Source organism: Aethalodelphis obliquidens, unplaced genomic scaffold (assembly GCF_003676395.1).
Source record: "Aethalodelphis obliquidens isolate GAN/ISIS:26980383/991018 unplaced genomic scaffold, ASM367639v1 scaffold34, whole genome shotgun sequence".
NCBI lineage: Eukaryota > Metazoa > Chordata > Mammalia > Artiodactyla > Delphinidae > Aethalodelphis > Aethalodelphis obliquidens.
In genome coordinates this window covers 19304614-19323013 of record NW_020837978.1, presented here as the reverse complement: position 1 = coordinate 19323013, position 18400 = coordinate 19304614, and the positions used below count along the sequence as shown (strand labels likewise).

Sequence of the window (18400 nt, the reverse complement as noted above, 5' to 3'; positions counted from 1 at the left end):
ATACCAGCCTTCTTTCACTTCAGTCTGACCCATATTACAGGCTTTCCTTTCTACAATCCTGGCTAATCTTCTCACTCTGACCCGTTATCTCCACATCAGCAATATCGTCCTAGAGACCCTTGAGTAATACCTTCCTTCCTTATCTTCCCCTCCACACCCACCCTGCCATGAATCCGCACTCCCTTCCTCCTAGGCAGCCCTCTTTCCAGGGCACTCCCCCAACCCGATGCTTCCTGCATCAAGTCCTTCAGTTCCTCTTCATCATCTTCAGGCTCAAGTTCAGATTTTTGGCTTTGTCAGTCAAGGTTGTCTGAATCATCCCTGCCTCCTTGCTGCAGCCGTGCTCATCTGACTGCAGTCCCTGGAACAGACCATGCATTCCAGTGCCTCTGAGTCTTTGCATATACTGATCTTGCTGTCTAGAATGCCCTTCCTCTGCTCCTCAGTAACTAATTCTACTTGTCTTTTGATTTGTAGCTTCTGTCTCTCAGAAGCCTTCTTTGACTGACCACCACGCCCACCTGTCACCCTTGCCTACCTCTCTGAACTCTTGACAGCCAGTGTAGCACTAGTTACATTTATCATTCTGTTCTACTGATTTTTCCATTTAAATTTCTAGTAGACAGTAAGCATCTTGAGACCAGTGCCTTGTTCATCTCTTCCGTGGCTGGTATCCAGCACATGCCTGGGCATGAGAAGGTTTGGTAAATATTGGCACAGTAAATGAATGAATGAATGAACAAAAAATTGAGGAATTTAAGAGTACTGTGTATTTCTGTTATATGCAAGTACGCCATTTGTTACCTTGATACATTTTCTAGGGTAGAGAAGTAATTTGAGTATGGCTAACTCTTTTACAGACTGAAATATGCAAGGTCATTTGGAGGTAGTTGGACCAGCCAGAATTAAGAATAGGAATCATGATTTTTCGGACACTTATTAAGTCACGTCAAGTCACTGGGGTCCATTGAGGAACAATTCAATTATTCTGATAAACTAAAACTAATTTGCAGTGTAATTTTTATAAGGTTACAAAATTAGAAATGAAAAAAAAAATATAGCTACATATACTTGTTGGCTTAGGTAAACCAACTCAGTATTTTATTTTTCTCAGATCCATGTATCTGTTATGGACTTTATAAAGTATATCAAAATTTATATAGATTATAAAATAATTTGTCATGAATTCTACATATTATATATATGTGTTTTAGTCTTTGTACTTTGAATATTGCTGATTTTGATGAAAATCTAAAACATCTGTATCTGAAAAGAATAAACTAGAAATGAAGGGATAAGAACAAAATTACCTTTGATCTGGGGAAATCAATGATAATAATCCTACTTTTACTTTCTGTCTACACTTAGAAAATTGTGTTATACCCATTTAAAGTCAAGGTGAACTAACCATGGTGGTTAAGATCAAGTCTATGCAAAGAGTTAATAGTCACATTTAAACATCAGTTGCATAACAGATGATATTTAATACCTGGAGTGGGAGTCAGGAAATAGAAAGAAGCCAGATACACTTCAAGCTGCAGTTAAGTAAACTCAGCCTATCTAAGTGGATGGATAAAGTTATTTTCATGTAATATTCTAAATTGCCAAAGAAAAATATCACTTGTGATATTCTTGTTCCTGTAAAGAGTTTCCATTTGAGTTTATGGGTCAGAATGAAACATATGGAGACAATTAGTGATTAAAAAACTTTCGGGTAATATGGCTGTACTAAGTTAGATACACTCAGAATATTAGCTGTTATTTGATTAGTTTTTCATTCTGCCTAATGATAATATTCTTTAGTTCAGGTGAGTGGTGTGAGGAAGATATTGTGCAAGTTGTTATAAGGATCAGAGGAGGGCTGGCCAGCATCCTTTCATCAGGAAGTGTTATCACATGGGAATCCCTCTTCCTCTCCACCTCCCTACTTGCTAAACTTCACATAGAGTTACCTTTCTGGAAGTGCTTTCTTTCAATTTCATTAAGATGTTGTGATGACAACAATCTGTATCTAAGAAGGGTTTTATTGGAAATTCAATATATTTCACATATGAATATAGTTCACATTAGCATTAGCTAATGAAAATAATTTGTATGTCACTTTCTTACCAATTTTACTTCGAATTACGCCTCTGGTAACTGATGTGACACAAAGACAGCATAATCTTCCTCTTAAACAGATCTATATACTTTTTTCTTCTTAGAATATTATCTTATATACTGAAAGCCGTGAGCTCCTTGTTGCTCACATTTTTTTCTCAGTAATCTACTGGATTTAATGAGCTGCTTTTTAAAATTAATATTTTGTTTTTAATTTAACATTTTTATGAGAAAGTCTCAGTAGTAAATCATAGTAAAATGTTTATAGTCACGCTAAACTTTCCTGCTTACAAAAAGAGCTTCCACTTAATAGATATCTAATATTTCCATAAAGTATTTAAAACTGGGCGTTAACTCTGTTATTTTTCTTTTTATTTATCCTGGTAAGTTCCAATCAGTTTCAAACACTGAATACATTCAAATATGGTTTATAGTATTATTTTAAAAGAACTTTTAATAATTCTGGTGAGAAAGTATCCTTTAAACAAGATCGTTGGGCTTAAATACTGATTATTAGCAATTACCTGAATGTATCATTCATTAATTATTTGGTAACTTTTCTTAACATTAAAATTTTAACATAGTTACTAAACTAACACATTGATGTACTGAAACTAGAAAATGCTTTCATTTCAGCCGTTCTAGTTGCAGAAAGGCTAAAAATGCACAAGCACTAGTTTGCCATTTCTGTACGGGAAACAGATTCTTATTTATTACGAGCTACACACTAATGACATGACTGCCCTACCTCAGCAGCTCTGCTTTCATTTTTTAGGCAATAAAATTCATAAGGGATAAGTGAAAAATAATTGAGGAGCATTTTTATTTTTACTAGAGTGTTTGTTATTGCTTTGCTGTGTAATATACACTAAAATGTCTATTCATGATTCAAAGAAAAAAGATTAGAGCTGAATTGCAGTGTAGTGGGCATCCAAGCATCGAATTTGATCCTCAGTGTAGTAATTGAATGAGAGCAGTATTGTGTATCAAATTTATCCTCGCTCTTTAGTTTGTTAGCAAATGGCTTTTATTACGAAGGTTTTAGGGTAGGGGAGGACTTAAAAAAATCGAATCCCTTTTCTTCTTTCTGGCAGATGTGGGTATCTGGAGTGGTGTTTTTTTGTACATTGTAGGGGAGGGAGAGAGAGAGAGAGAGGTAGTAACATTTAGAGACGGAAAACAGGAGGCAGAGGACTTGCAGGAGGTTTTTGGACCACTGCCTTCACAGCAGGAGGAAGAGGGGGTGTCTCAGCTGCCTGCCCTCACCCAGCAAGTACCTGAAGGAGTCAGAAAGGGGATGTGCAGGGGCTACTGCCCCAGTATTCTTTCTAGACCATAGTTTTTGGACACATGGTGTATTAGTTGCCTATTGCTGCTGTAACAAATTACCACGAACATGGTGCCTTAAAACAGCACATGCTTATTATCTTAGTGTTCTGGAGGTCAGAATTCCAAAAGGGTCCTCACTGGGCTGTAATCACAGTGTTGGTGAGGCTTTATTCCTTCTAGAATCTCTAACAGGAAAGTTTCAATTCTTACCTTTTTCCAGTTTTTAGAGGTTGTCTGCAATTCCCTCGTTTATGGCCCCCTTCCATCTTCAAAGCCAGCAATGGTCAGTCAACTCCTCACATCACATCACCCTGACACTGGTTCCCCTGCCCCTCTCTTTGACTTACAGGGACCTTTGTGGCTGCATTGGGTCCACCTGCATAATCCAGGATAATCTCCCCATCTGAAGGTCAGCTGATTAGCAATTCCATCTGCTACCTTAATTCACCTCTGCCATGCGATGTAATATATTCAGTTTCTGAGGATTAGGATGGAGACATGGGGGGGGGGCGGGTATTATCTCACTTACCACACATAGCCTAATTTATTGATCCCTGTGTAGGTGTACTCCAGTCTTCTGTCTCTTCACCCCTCTTTGTCCTCCTCCTCAAAATGCTGTACTGCCGGGCTTCCCTGGTGGCGCAGTGGTTGGGAGTCCGCCTGCTGATGCGGGGGACATGGGTTCGTGCCCCGGTCCGGGAAGATCCCACATGCCGCGGAGCAGCTGGGCCCGTGAGCCATGGCCGCTGAGCCTGCGCATCCGGAGCCTGTGCTCCGCAGCGGGAGGGGCCGCGGCAGTGAGAGGCCCACGTACCGGAAAAAAAAAAAAAAGCTGTAGTGCCAAGCGTGGCCAGATTGGGGCAACACAGAGAATTAGTGGGCTGGACTAGCGGCTTTTAAATTGTACTCTCCTTACATTCTGTCTCAATGCAGCAAATATTTTTGAGTGCCTGCTGTTTATTCTTTCAACAAACACCTTTTGAACACCTGTGTGCTGAGCTCTATTACATGCTAGCTACAGAGCAGTGAACAGTATGGGTGTGGTACCTGCTCTCTTGGAGCCTGCACTTTGGTGGAGACTGACAAACACTAAAACACCAAATAAACAAGAAAAATATCAGGTAGTAATAAGTGCTAGTGAGAGAGAATTAAAACAGAGCAATATGAATGACTGGGTGACTCCTTGAACTGCAGGAGGGTTTCCTGAGATCTGAATGAGAAAGAGCAGCTTACCTTGGGAAAAGGGAGGAAAGAACATTCCAGGTAGAAGGTGTAAAAAGGGCAAAGCCATAAGGTAGCAATGGGTTTTCTGCTGGAGAAACAAAATGTACCTGGAGTTTAATGGCAAAGGGAAATTGGTATGAAATGTGGTCTAAGAGGGAGTTCAGGACCAGAACACATTTCTGTAAGCCATGGTAAGGAACTTGGATTCTATGTATGTTGGAAAGTGTCAGAGTTTCCAGGTAATTTTTATAACCTATTAATATTACTTGGCTTTTGTGTGGTGAATGATTCAGAGGAAAGCAAGAGTAGAAGAAGAGGAGCACTAATTTGTAAGCTGTTGTAATAGCCCATCCAACAGATAGTGGTGATTAAACCAAGCTAATAGTGGAGCTGGAAATAATATTCACATATTCGGGATATATTTAAAAGGAGATTGAATTGACAGGCCAAGAATGGAATGGATATAGGGAGTGAGAACAAGATGGCAGTAAGGATAATTTCCAGATTTGGGGGTTGGGTGGAGGTACCATGTCATGGGATGAGGAATATAGAGGATGAATAGTTTACAGTGGGGACCTGGAGTTCTCTTATGACCATGTTAAGTTTGAGATGCCCATTAGACATCCAAGGCAAGTGGTCAAGTTAGGCAATAGGTTATATGAGCTTGGGGACCTATGAAGAGGCTGGTATATTGAATAGATTAGAGAGTCGTTGACATATTAATGGTATTCAAGCCATCATCAGGATGAGATTATCTAAGAAGCGTGTGTAAATAGAGAAGTAGACTCACGATATAGCTCTGGGGGTACTGCAACACTTAGAAGTTGAACAGAGAAGGATAGGTTGACCAAGAAGACTGAAGAGAAGTATCTGTTGATTCTGCTGAAACCAGAGTGAAATGGAGAAATAGACAGACAGACAAATAGATAGGTAGACAGAAAGAGAGAGAGAAAGATCGCTTATATTAAAAGCTGCTAAGAGATCAAGTAAGATGAGAACATAAAGGTGACCATTATGGTCACTGATTTTGACAAGAGCAGTCTTTATGAGATGCTGCTACAGAGGTTGGACTAGGTGTGGGGCTAAGTACGTGGGTAAGGGATGGAGGCAGTGATTTTAGACAGCTTACCGTGAGGTGTTCAGCTAGGGTGGGGCATTTTGAGATGAGAAATCATTGCATTATCACTTTTTTTCCAAAAACCTACTTTTTCCTACCTATAGAAGAAAAGTTTATTTTTCTATGATGTACAGGCATTCCATTATTACATTTACAATGTACAATTAAATTTAGAGGAAGCAAAATTGCTAAGACTCAAACAAGAAATAATTTCATGAGCAGTTGAAAATTATGTTAAAGCTTATTATAAGGGGATTAGAAGAAATCTTGAATGTGTGCCAGACGATTATTGGCACACCAAAATTTCACAGATGGACGGTATATGGCAAAAAGGAACACTTACCTGTTGACATTGGGATCGAGTAAGACTAAACTTCTGTTTTTATGAAAATCCTGAGGGACGCTAAAACTAATCATGTGTCCCATTAGAGGCTAAACCCCCTACCCTAGCTGGCAACTACCCTTAGTGAGTTGTGGTTAGGACGTCTGAGCTATTTATAGCAATAACTATACAACGATTGTGCATAACGATTGCTGTTATGATCTAAATTTACTGTGCCAGTTTAAACGAGCAGTCGTAATAAAGGGAAAATGTAAGGTTTTGAAGTGCTTGCATAATATTGCCCTCGATGAAAAACTGAATATTTTTGTAAAAACTTAAATTTCTTGTGTAATCTATCCTTGCAAGAAGGTGTTTTAAGTTTTTAATGTTGCATCTTTACCTTCTTCCATGGAGTGTGTCTTTAGTTGCTTTTTTGTGTGTGATTTTCTTTTTTTAAATTAATTTTTAGTGGAGTATAGTTGATTTACATTGTTGTGTTAGTTTCAGGTGTACAGCAAAGTGAATCAGTTATACATATACATATACCCACTCTTTTTTAGATTCTTTTCCCATATAGCGCATTACAGAGTATTGAAGAGTTCCCTGTGCTATACAGCAGGTTCTTATTAGTTACCTGTTTTATATTTAGTAGTGTGTATATGTCAATCCCAATCTACCAATTTATCCGCCCCCTCCCCTTTTTAGTTGCTTTTTACTGTGGCACTGACAGAAGGGGAACATATTGTATCGTTCAAATTCTTTACCATTGTATTGTGGCCTTGCTGGCAATCCTTTGGTGTTAATTTCCTGGTTTTCAGGCCTGCTTTTGAACTTTCATCTTGAGCGTTCACATAACTTTGAACACTCATCATGAATGTTCATCATATTTTTGAACATTCACATTGGCTCACTGATCTTGGCCCTGGATGAAGTACAGTAGTTCCCCCTTACCTGTGGTTTTGCTTTCTGCAGTCAACTGTGGTTTGAAAATAGTAAATGGAAAATTCCAGAAACAACAGTTCATAAGTTTTATTTTACTTCTTCAATTTATACATTTTTAGTTTTGTGTTTTACATCTTTATTGGAGTATAATTGCTACACAATGGTGTGTTAGAGGGTGCAAGAGGGTTCCCTTTTCTCCACACCCTCTCCAGCATTTATTGTTTATAGACTTTATGATGATGGCCATTCTGACCGGTGTGAGGTGATACCTCACTGTAGTTTTGATTTGCATTTCTCTAATGATTAGTGATGTTGAGCATCCTTTCATGTGTTTATTGGCAATTTGTATATCTTCTTTGGAGAACTGTCTATTTAGGTCTTTTGCCCATTTTTGGATTGGGTTGTTTGTTTTTTTCATATTGAGCTGCATGAGCTGCTGTATGTTTTGGAGATTATTCCTTTGTCAGTTGCTTTGTTTGCAAATATTTTCTCCCATTCTGAGAGTTGTCTTTTCGTCTTGTTTATGGTTTCCTTTGCTGTGCAAAAGCTTTTAAGTTTCATTAGGTCCCATTTGTTTATTTTTGTGTTTATTTCCATTTCTCTAGGAGGTGGGTCAAAAAGGATCTTGCTGTGATTTATGTCATAGAGTGTTCTGCCTCTCTTTTCCTCTAAGAGTTTTATAGTGTCTGGGCTTACATTTAGGTCTTTAGTCCATTTTGAGTTTATTTTTGTGTATGGTGTTAGGGAGTGTTCTATTTTCATTCTTTTACATGTAGCTGTCCAGTTTTCCCAGCACCACTTATTGAAGAGGCTGTCTTTTCTCCATGGTATATTCTTGCCTCCTTTATCAAAAATAAGGTGACCATATGTGTGTGTCTCTGGGCTTTCTATCCTGTTCCATTGATCTATATTTCTGTTTTTGTGCCAGTACCATACTGTCTTGATTACTGTAGCTTTGTAGTATAGCTTGAAGTCAGGGAGCTTGGATCCTCCAGTTCCGTATTTCTTTCTCAAGATTGCTTAGGCTATTCGGGGTCTTTCGTGTTTCCATACAAATTGTGAAATTTTTTGTTCTAGTTCTGTGAAAAATGCCACTGGTAGTTTGTTAGGGATTGCACTGAATCTGTAGATTGCTTTGGGTAGTATAATTACTTTCACATTGGTGATTCTTCCAATCCAAGAACATGCTATATCTCTCCATCTGTTTGTATCATCTTTAATTTCTTTCATCAGTGTCTTATAGTTTTCTGTATACAGGTCTTTTGTCTCCTTAGATAGGTTTATTCCTAGGTATTTTATTCTTTTTGTTGCAATGGTAAATGAGAGTGTTTCCTTAATTTCTCTTTCAGATTTTTCATCATTAGCATGTAGGAATGCAAGAGATTTCTGTGCATTAATTTTGTATCCTGCTACTTTACCAAATTTATTGATTAGTTCTAGTAGTTTTCTGGTACCATCTTTAGGATTCTCTATGTAAAGTATCATGTCATCTGCAAACAGTGACAGCTTTACTTCTTCACTTCCGATTTGGATTCCTTTTATTTCTTTTTCTTCTCTGATTACCGTGGCTAAAACTTCCAAAACTATATTGAATAATAGTGGTGAGAGTGGGCACCCTTTTCTTGTTCCTGATGTTAGAGGAAGTGGTTTCAGTTTTTCACCATTGGGAACGATGTTGGCTGTGGGTTTGTCATACATGGCCTTTATTATGTTGACATGTTTTAAATTTCAGGCTGTTCTGAGAAGCGCCGTGAAATCTTGTGCTCTCCCACCTCTTCCGATCTGAGAGGTGAAGCATCCCTTTGTCTGGTGTGGCCCGCTCTTTAGATACTTCAGTCTAAAGACTCTCTTGGTTATTAGATCGACTGTAGAGGTATTGCAGTGCTTGTGTTTGAAGTAACCCTTATTTTACTGAATAATGGCCCCAAAGTGCAAGAGTAGTGATGCTGGCAATTCGGATATTCTCTTACTGTGCCTAATTTAGAAATTAAAGTTTATCGTAGTATGTTCATATAGGAAAAAAGATAGTATTTTCAGTGGAAATAATAAGTCAATAGCCAATCTAAGCAAGAAATGGAGAATTTTATTTGAGCCAATCTGTGGATTATAACCTGGAAGACAGTCTCTGAGAGCTCTGAGAACTATTTGAAGAGGTAAAGGGGGGAGGCCAGTACATATATATGATTTTGACAAAGGGATATATGCAATCAAGCGCTCAGCTTTTTTTTTTAATTTAATTTAATTTACTTTTTTATACAGTAGGCTCTTTTTAGTCATCAATTTTATACACATCAGTGTATACATGTCAATCCCAATCACCCAATTCAAGCGCTCATCTTGACAGAAGGTTATTGCTAGCTAGTTGTGAGGAACAGACATCTTAGTTAATGGTTTTAGTGCTTTTCTAAGTATGGGATGACGCAAGAATCCAGGTTCATTGTCCATTAATTACAGCATGGTACCACCAATTTATTATGTGTTCAGATAACATTTAATGATGTGGGAAATGCTCATGATATGATTTCAAAGTTTAAAAATCTCTTGAAATTATATATACATTAGTATCTCAGTTTTATGAGTGTGTGAGAGAGCGAGAGAGAAACTCTGGATCAGGAGATTAGGACCTTTATTTTCTTCATCTTCCAAGTTTTCTAAAATGCATACATGTGTCTTAAATAATCTATAATCAGAAAATGCTATTTAAAAATATTTCCCCTGGAAATTCATATTCCCCTATTTTAAATTTTATGTAACATTTTTAATAAAAATTCAAGTCCTTTTTCGTATCACAAAGTAACTTTCTTGCTTTTCTTTTTTCCATCACTGTTTATTTCTGTGAATTCCTTTCCAACCTTACTTTCTTGCTCTGTGCTGCTGAAGGAGGTGGCTTACACATCTCCATTTAGTGGTGAACAAATCCTACACCATGGCTCAACCAAACACTTTTATCTTCGTATTTTCTCTTTTTGTCACCATACTCAATGTTGAGCTTTGTTGATTTGTCTCCTTGCTGTTTATATCATTATGGTTGCCATTTTCCATCTCAGTGCCCTTTCCATTTTATTTGTTATTATTGATCTCATTCTTCTTTTCTTGTGAAATGTTTATCCTAAAACACATCTGCAAGCCATTCAGAGCTCTGCTTGGATACAGTTAAACATTTCATTGAATGTGAGCATTAACAATATATTTCTCTGGTATCTGTAGGTTTCTCTTTGTGGTTCCCTTGAAAGCAGGTGCCATACTTGGATGAAAAAACGTTGTCCAAAAAAGTCATGGACATAGGTCATAGTCTACTGAGACCAGCATCTATCTCAGACGGTTGACTCCAGGGACACTTTGTGGATGAGTATGATTGTTGTCTTCTAAGGTATTTCAGAAGGTGGAAATGAATGTCAGACACACCTTAACTTTCCTTTTTAAACCATTTTGGAGAGAACATTTGATAAAATGTGCAACCCTATTTGAAATTAGTTTATTCTGCCTCTATACATTCTCAGAATTATGGACTCCACATGTGAATAAAGTGGAATTTATTTTTCTATCATTTAATTAATGTTTTCTACCATCAATGTAATGTTTATTATTTCCTTGAGTTCTGTGTTCCAGAATTTGATGGAGAGACAAACATCAGCTTGCCCTATCCTGTTGACTCCAATTTTATAGACTTGGATTACTCCCTTTCACTTCTTTTAGGACAGAATAATTGTAAACTATTTTCCTTGCCCTTTGAAGTGTCCTTCCCTGTACTTTTCTTAGCTCAAGGATTGCTTTGTTGAGCTTGTGACCATAACTTTGCATTTACTCCAGGCCAAATACATGAGAACATCATCACATATTGTTTTGTTTTCTATATTCTTTTTTCTGATATTGCTGAACTGCAGTTTCGTTTGCCTCCATGCTCTGAGTTATAAGATGCTATGGAGTTAGGACAGAATCATTAGACCTGCTAGGTGAGCTGTGTCCTTGGGGAGATGGGTTGCAGAGATAACCCAAAATAGCTGCTGCCTATGCAGAAATCATCATTTTGGTGATGATTGTTTAGTGATTCCTGTATGTATATATATATATATATATTTTTTTTTTTCAATTAATATATACACAGGATGATTTAACTGAGAAAACTCTAGTGAATGAAAAATTACCTTGGATTGCTTATGCACACATGAGCTGGTGGAAGGAAAGGATTATTAGGTGACAAGGTTGTTGGCTGAGAGTAAAAACCAGTCTGGGATTAAATTATTGCTGCAGGTAATCCTCAAAATGACAGATGAATGGATAAAGAAGATGTGGTATATATACACGATGGAATGTTAGCCATAAAAAAGAATAATGCCAGTTGCAGCAGCATGGATGGACCTAGAGATTATCATATTAAGTGAAGTAAGTTAGAGAAAGACAAATATCATATGATATCATTTATATGTGGAATCTAAAGTATGACACATCTTTAGAAACACATCTAAAGTATGACACATCTTTAGAAACACATCTTTCTGTTTCGTAAATTCATTATTTACGAAACAGAAAGACTCACAGACATAGAAAACAAACTTATGGTTACCAAAGGGGGTAGTGGCAGGAGGGGGCGGGGAGATAAATTAGGAGTTTGGGATTAACATATACACACTACTATATATAAAATAGTTAAATAATAAGGACCTACTGTATAGCATAGGGAACTATATTCAATATCTTGTAATAGCCTATAATAGAAAAGAATATGAAAAATAGTATATATGTATAACTGAACCACTTTGCTGTACGCTTGAAACTAACACAACATTGTAAATTATACTTCAATAAAAAATGGAATTAATCCATGTAAATTAATCTAACATGTCTAATCAGCTTTGGGGATAGCTCTGTTGTTCCTGGTTTTTGAAAAGGATAGTAGAGAAGTAATTAAAAAGTAATTAAAAGGGAAAATTGTTTCTCTAGGAGAAAAAAAAAGGGCTTGAGTTTGGTTATATTTCCTCTCTCTCTTCCTTCCTTCCTTTTTCACTTGGCTGTACCTTCTAAGCTTCCACTAGGGCCTGCCATAGCCCTTATGCCTCTTACCTCAGGGCACCTTATTAGTGGTGTGTATGTATTTCTGTCTACTCATTGGTCTGTAAGCAACTGGAAAAAGTCTACATCTCATTTATATCCTAGGAGGTCACATCGACTCATATTGTGCCTTACATATAATTGATCCTCAGTGAAGGTAAAGACATATTTTATGCTTAATTAAGAGTGACTTCATAACTTTAACAATATGAAGTATTATCATGTGAAATGTGTTAACTATTTGTGCTCTGGGAAACAAGCTTCCATCTGAGAAATAGAAGTGGTTTTAAGACAAAAGAAAAAAACATTTTCTAGACTGTAAGGGTAATCAAATACTGGAATAGAGGATCAGACAAGGAGGTGAAATCTCCATGCCCAGGGATTTTAAATGATTGGGCAGAGAAAACATCCATGCGAATGACTGAAGCATTAGACCTGTCTTGAGGCAAATAGATGGACAGAATGACAAATGGTCCTGTGATTCTTTGATTACTTGGCCTGGAGAAGAGAAGACGGAGGGAAGACATTAAAACTACTTCAAATATGGAAAACAGCCCTTATTGCTTCCAGTGGGAGAACAAGTCGAAGGAGCTTAACCTGAAGTCTTAGAAATTTGGGTTACATTTTATAGTTAAGTGTTTTAAGACATAGGCTGTGAAAATACTGTGGACACCTTCAGAGTAAAAGATTGATTTGTGTGAGATGTGGAGTCAGCTCTATGATCCTGGTACAGTAAAAAATATTTTTTTATATTACTCTGAATAGAGAGAATTATTCCAATACATTATTTCAGTGTATAACATTCTTTTGGGAAAGGCAAACTTCTAAAAGGAGTATTTTCAAACATCAAGCATCATCACTGTTTCAGGGCTAGGAGGAGAGAGCAGAGGTAATAGGTAGGAAATCCTTCCCATCTAAGTACTTGTACAAGGCTGTGTTATTTTTTATTTTTTCCCAACACTGGCTTATTTTTTTAATCCAATTCTCTTTTATTTATTTATTTTTAATTTTTTTTTATTTTTTAACATCTTTATTAGAGTATAATTGCTTTACAATGGTGTGTCAGTTTCTGCTTTATAGCAAAGTGAATCACTTATACATATACATATGTCCCCATATCTCTTCCCTCTTGCATCTCCCTCCCTCCCACCGTCCCTATCCCACCCCTCTAGGTGGTCACAAAGCACGGAGCTGATCTCCCTGTGCTATGCGGCTGCTTCCCACTAGCTATCTATTTTACATTTGGTAGTGTATATATGTCCATGCCACTCTCTCACTTTGTCCCAGCTTACCCTTCCCCCTCCCCATATCCTCAAGTCCATTCTCTAGTAGGTCTGCATCTTTATTCCCATCTTGCCCCTAGGTTCTTCTGACCATTTTCTTTTAGATTCCATATATATGTGTTAGCATACGGTATTTGTTTTTCTCTTTCTGACTTACTTCACTATGTATGACAGTCTCTAGGTCCATCCACCTCACTAAAAATAACTCAGTTTCGTTCCTTTTTATGGCTGAGTAATTCCGTTGTATATATGTGCCACATCTTCTTTATCCATTCATCTGTCGATGGACACTTAGGTTGCTTCCATGCCCTGGCTATTGTAAATAGAGCTGCAATGAACATTGTGGTACATAACTCTTTTTGAATTATGGTTTTCTCAGCGTATATGCCCAGTAGTGGGATTGCTGGGTCGTATGGTAGTTCTATTTTTAGTTTTTAAGGAACCTCCATACTGTTCTCCATAGTGGCTGTATCAATTTACATTCCCACCAACAGTCCAAGAGGGTTCCGTTTTCTCCACACCCTCTCCAGCATTTATTGTTTGTAGACTTTTTGATGATGGCCATTCTGACCGGTGTGAGATGATATCTCATTGTAGTTTTGATTTGCATTTCTCTAATGATTAGTGATGTTGAGCATTCTTTCATGTGTTTGTTGGCAATCTGTATATCTTCTTTGGAGAAATGTCTATTTAGATCTTCTGCCCATTTTTGGGTTGGGTTGTTTTTTTTCTTGATATTGAGCTGCATGAGTTGCTTGTATGTTTTGGAGATTAATCCTTTGTCAGTTGCTTCATTTGCAAATATTTTCTCCCATTCTGAGGGTTGTCTTTTCGTCTTGTTTATGGTTACCATTGCTGTGCAAAAACCTTTAAGTTTCGTTAGGTCCCATTTGTTTATTTTTGTTTTTATTTCCATTTCTCTAGGAGGTGGGTCAAAAAGGATCCTGCTGTGATTTATTTCATAGAGTGTTCTGCCTCTCTTTTCCTCTAAGAGTTTGATGGTGTCTGGCCTTACATTTAGGTCTTTAATCCATTTTGAGTTTATTTTTGTGTATGGTGTTAGGGAGTGTTCGGATTTCATTCTTTTACATGTAGCTGTCCAGTTTTCCCAAGCACTGTGTTATTAAATCAGTAGCCAGGGGGTGAGGAGAGGCTGGAAAATAGCCCTGCTCTTCTGGGTCAGCCTTGTTTTGGTCACTGAACCTTTTCCCAATGAAAATATAGAAGAAATGGGGGCTACAAAAATCTTGTCAATACAAGGGGAATCAGAATACCTACAAAAAATAACCTTCATTAGGGATTTGACTGTAATTTCAACATTCAGCCACACGATGTCACAATTGGATTTTGATTCTCACTGTGTATTTCTCTCAATAGATGAAGGCGTTTTCAAAGCTGGAGAGGAAAGATCAGAAACGCGGGGGGCTGCAGAAGTCCAAGAAGATGAAGATACTCAAGTTGAGATTCCACTTGACCAGGTAGTCTCCATGCCTTAAAAATATGTGTAAACCAAATACTATTTTTCTTTCAAGTTTTGTGTTACCTGCCCTGTGCTGTTCTTATGCAGATGCGAGTTAAACGCTCTCAGGTGCTAGCTATGTGGCTGAACGACCTTAAAAATAAAACAAAACACCTTCAGTCCTTCCTCATATTCCCACAAAGAGGAGCCATTTGGACAGAGTCTTTATTGTTACAGACAATGGTATATCTTTAATAAACAGCATTGAAGAACGAGGTGGGTTGGAGTTAGGTATGAGAAACAGAGGGCGAAAGTTTGATACAAAAAAGAGTATTGGCTTGGGCGTGTTTAATCTAGAAAAAAGTCCTCCATTTAGAAAAGCAGTTTAAAAGTGTCGTTATTTTCTCTCCTTTAGGGTCCTTGAAATGGCGATGGTTGGAATTTGTTTTTTGTAAAGGAATTGGTTATATAAATGCAGCTCAAATATTTGCTAAGTGTGTATTGATTTTCTTTTTAGGCCAATGGGACACTGTACTTTTAGGAGTGTGTGTGTGTACACACATGTGCTTATAGAAGGAACTAAGTAGTGTTCATTCTGGCTAAATGATACAAGAAATAAAAGTTGTTTAGGCTTTTTAATAGAATTCAATCAAGTTTCTTACAATTCTAAGTGGAGGATTGGAATTTAGGTGAGGAGGGGGAATTCATAATCCCAGGCTCAAGGGAATACAAAGTCACCAGGAATTGCCACTTTTTTCCTGACTATTATGTGATATTTCCTTTTCAAAGAGCAAACCTCACAATCCAGCAAATTCCATAGTTGATGTTCTCAGCTGTATTTGTCTTAACATTGCAGCAGTGAAATTGCTGCCTGATTATTCCACCGGCATTTTCTGTAAAAGCATCACCTTCCTGATGAAAAGCTTAATGTGTTAAAAATCACACAGATTTCAAAAATCTAAGTTATTATCCAGGATTAGCTGCAACTAACAATTTTTCATAAGCTCCAGTTATAGGTATTTTTTTTTCCCCCTGAGGGAAATTGGAATTTTAAGTCTTCGGTGAAGCTATAATTAAATATTATATTTTAAGACAAAGAAGAGAAATCATCACGTATGTACAACACCTAATAGCAGCAGAAACCAAGACTAATTTATATTCCAAAGTCAAAAATACCAAATATCAAGAGAAAGTCATAGCATTATTACCAAAAAGGAGATCTCTTTGTTAATCACTTAGTTTTGAAATCTGTGATCGGTATTTCTTTACTTGTGAGTTTCATGATCACCAGGAAGGGGAGGGCATGAGACGAGTTGATCCCTGATGATACTTGAACAGCCATCCAAAGTGTCTGCAGAGCTTGATTTCTTATTTGACACAAGAGTGCTAGCTTATTAAAATACAAGTATGCAGGAGAGACAGATTAAACAGATTGGTAGCGCTTCCCTGGTGGCGCAGTAGTTGAGGGTCCGCCTGCCGTTGCAGGGGACGCGGGTTCGTGCCCTGGTCCAGGAGGATCCCACATGCCGCGGAGCGGCTGGGCCCGTGAGCCGTGGCCGCTGAGCCTGTGCGTCCAGAGCCTGTGCTCCGCAACGGGAGAGGCCACAACAGTGAGAGGCCCGTGTACCGAAAAAAAAAAAAAAAAAAACAGATTGGTGAAAGCTGGGCAATATCAACAAATTGAGGTCAGTTTGAAGAAAAGAAAACCAGGTAACAAAAGGTCAGAATTGCTTTCTTCTTTGACCCTATTAGTAATAGAGTTAGGATTGTTTAGCTCATGGGGTTGGCATGAGATGCTTATGAAGTCAGGTCTTAGAGTCATTCTCTCTGTGGCCTGGTGGTCTTTTGCTCCATATCCTAAGCAGCTATGTTATAAATATTGTGAAAAACCAAGTGAGAGTGTGGAAAAATTAGTGTAAAGCTCCATTATAGTAAGAACCACTCTGAGGACCTGTAATAGTAGCAATAGCTACTCTTTATTCAGTACCTACTGAGTGCCAGGCACTGTACTAGGCACTTTCTCATATAATTGTTATGACAACCCTGTGAGATAGGTCTTATCACCTTCACTTTATGTATGGAAATAAAGTAAGCTCCTATGGGTGGAATTACATGTCCAGGTTTGTACTGTTAAGTAGAGGAATGGGGATTTGAATGCAGGTGTGTCTAACTTCAAAGCACAGGAGTGATCTGGGGAAGAGTATTAAATGCACTCCTCCCCCACAAAAGCCAATCATTAACCCAAGGAGGGGAAAAATTCCTGCATAAGAAAAGAACTATTATATACTACTTGGCTCAGCTGTAAATGATACATACATTTCCTTTCGGGCCATACCTACTTAACTTCTTTGAACTTGTTTCCTATCATCTAAATGGTTCATGTTGTAACTTTAGTCAAAGTACCACGAAGAAGGGTGTGTGTGCGTGTAATATCATGTGCAAATTGGCCAAGTACTTTATCTATGCCTGAAAAGCAGATCAAGTTTCAGAAGTAAATATTAAGGCCTCTGTTGAGAGGCAGTTCTCCGTGGATCTCTTGTGTTTTGCATGTTTTGTGAGTAGAGGCACAGATTGCCTTTGTTCTGGACTGTTTTTTCCAGGATGTTTGTGTAGTGAACAGCCTCAAAAGACAGAGATCGTGACTTCCTTTGGAGCAGTCATTCTCAGCTGGAGGTGATTTGCCTCCAAGGGGCTATTTGGCAATTTCTGGAGACATTTTTGATCATTATAAGTGAGGGAGTGCTACTGACATCTAGTGGGTAGTGGCCAGGGAATCTGCTAAATATCTTGTAAAGCACACGACTGTCCTCACAGCAAAAAATTATCCAGTGCAAAATGTCAGTAGTGCTGAGACTGAGAAATCCTGGTGTGGAGCAAAGACTAGGTTTGTTGATGGTCCAGTATAATAAAGATAATGTCTCCCTAGAGTGCAAAGGTCAGGCACGTTTACTATCCATTATAAAAGATGTGCCATTGAATTGTATACTTAAAACTAGTTAAAATGGTAAAAGTTTTTGCTGTGTTTATTTTATCACAATGAAAATATTTGGAGAAAAAAGATTTGGGTTCTCTAAGCATGGGGTCCTTCCCCTGTAATGTAAGCCACCATGTGTATCACCCCCTTCTCATTGCCCTGTGGAAATGGGGCCTCAGGGAGTGGGTGCAAATGCTGATCCTCTGGCTACTGCTATTGCTGTGAGCAGTAAAGTCCTTTGTCTCTGACCCAGTAGTCTCTTGTCTTCTGCCAGCACCCATGAAGAGATGGCAGGCTAATGTGTGAGCTTGTTAAGTATGAAAAAATTTCAGATCTTCCATAGTCTTTCATAGCCTCTACTGATCCCATCTGGCATTGTGTTTATGTGTTTAAGTGTGTGTAATGGGGCACTGTGGACTAATTTCAGCTAAAAACATGTTTGAGCTCTGTCCCAAGGTCTAGACTCTTAATTTTTTGGAGACAAATGAATGATCCTGGATCTAATACTACGTCCAAACCCATGGGAAACTGAAGAATGTCACATTCTTTTATAGGTTTGGGGAGGCCAGAACAAATACCTTTTCTCAGGGGAGAGTTTAGG

At 38.0% G+C, this 18400-nt stretch overlaps 1 protein-coding gene across 1 annotated transcript in view; it reads left to right on the top strand.

Moving 5' to 3' along the window:
- Nucleotides 1-18400, top strand: part of DCDC2 (doublecortin domain containing 2) — a 154877-nt gene that overhangs the window by 120785 nt on the left and 15692 nt on the right. Inside the window, exon 8 of the mRNA XM_027128194.1 lies at nucleotides 14744-14844. Coding sequence (XP_026983995.1) covers nucleotides 14744-14844 — 101 coding nt within the window. The remainder of the gene's footprint in view (nucleotides 1-14743; nucleotides 14845-18400) is intronic.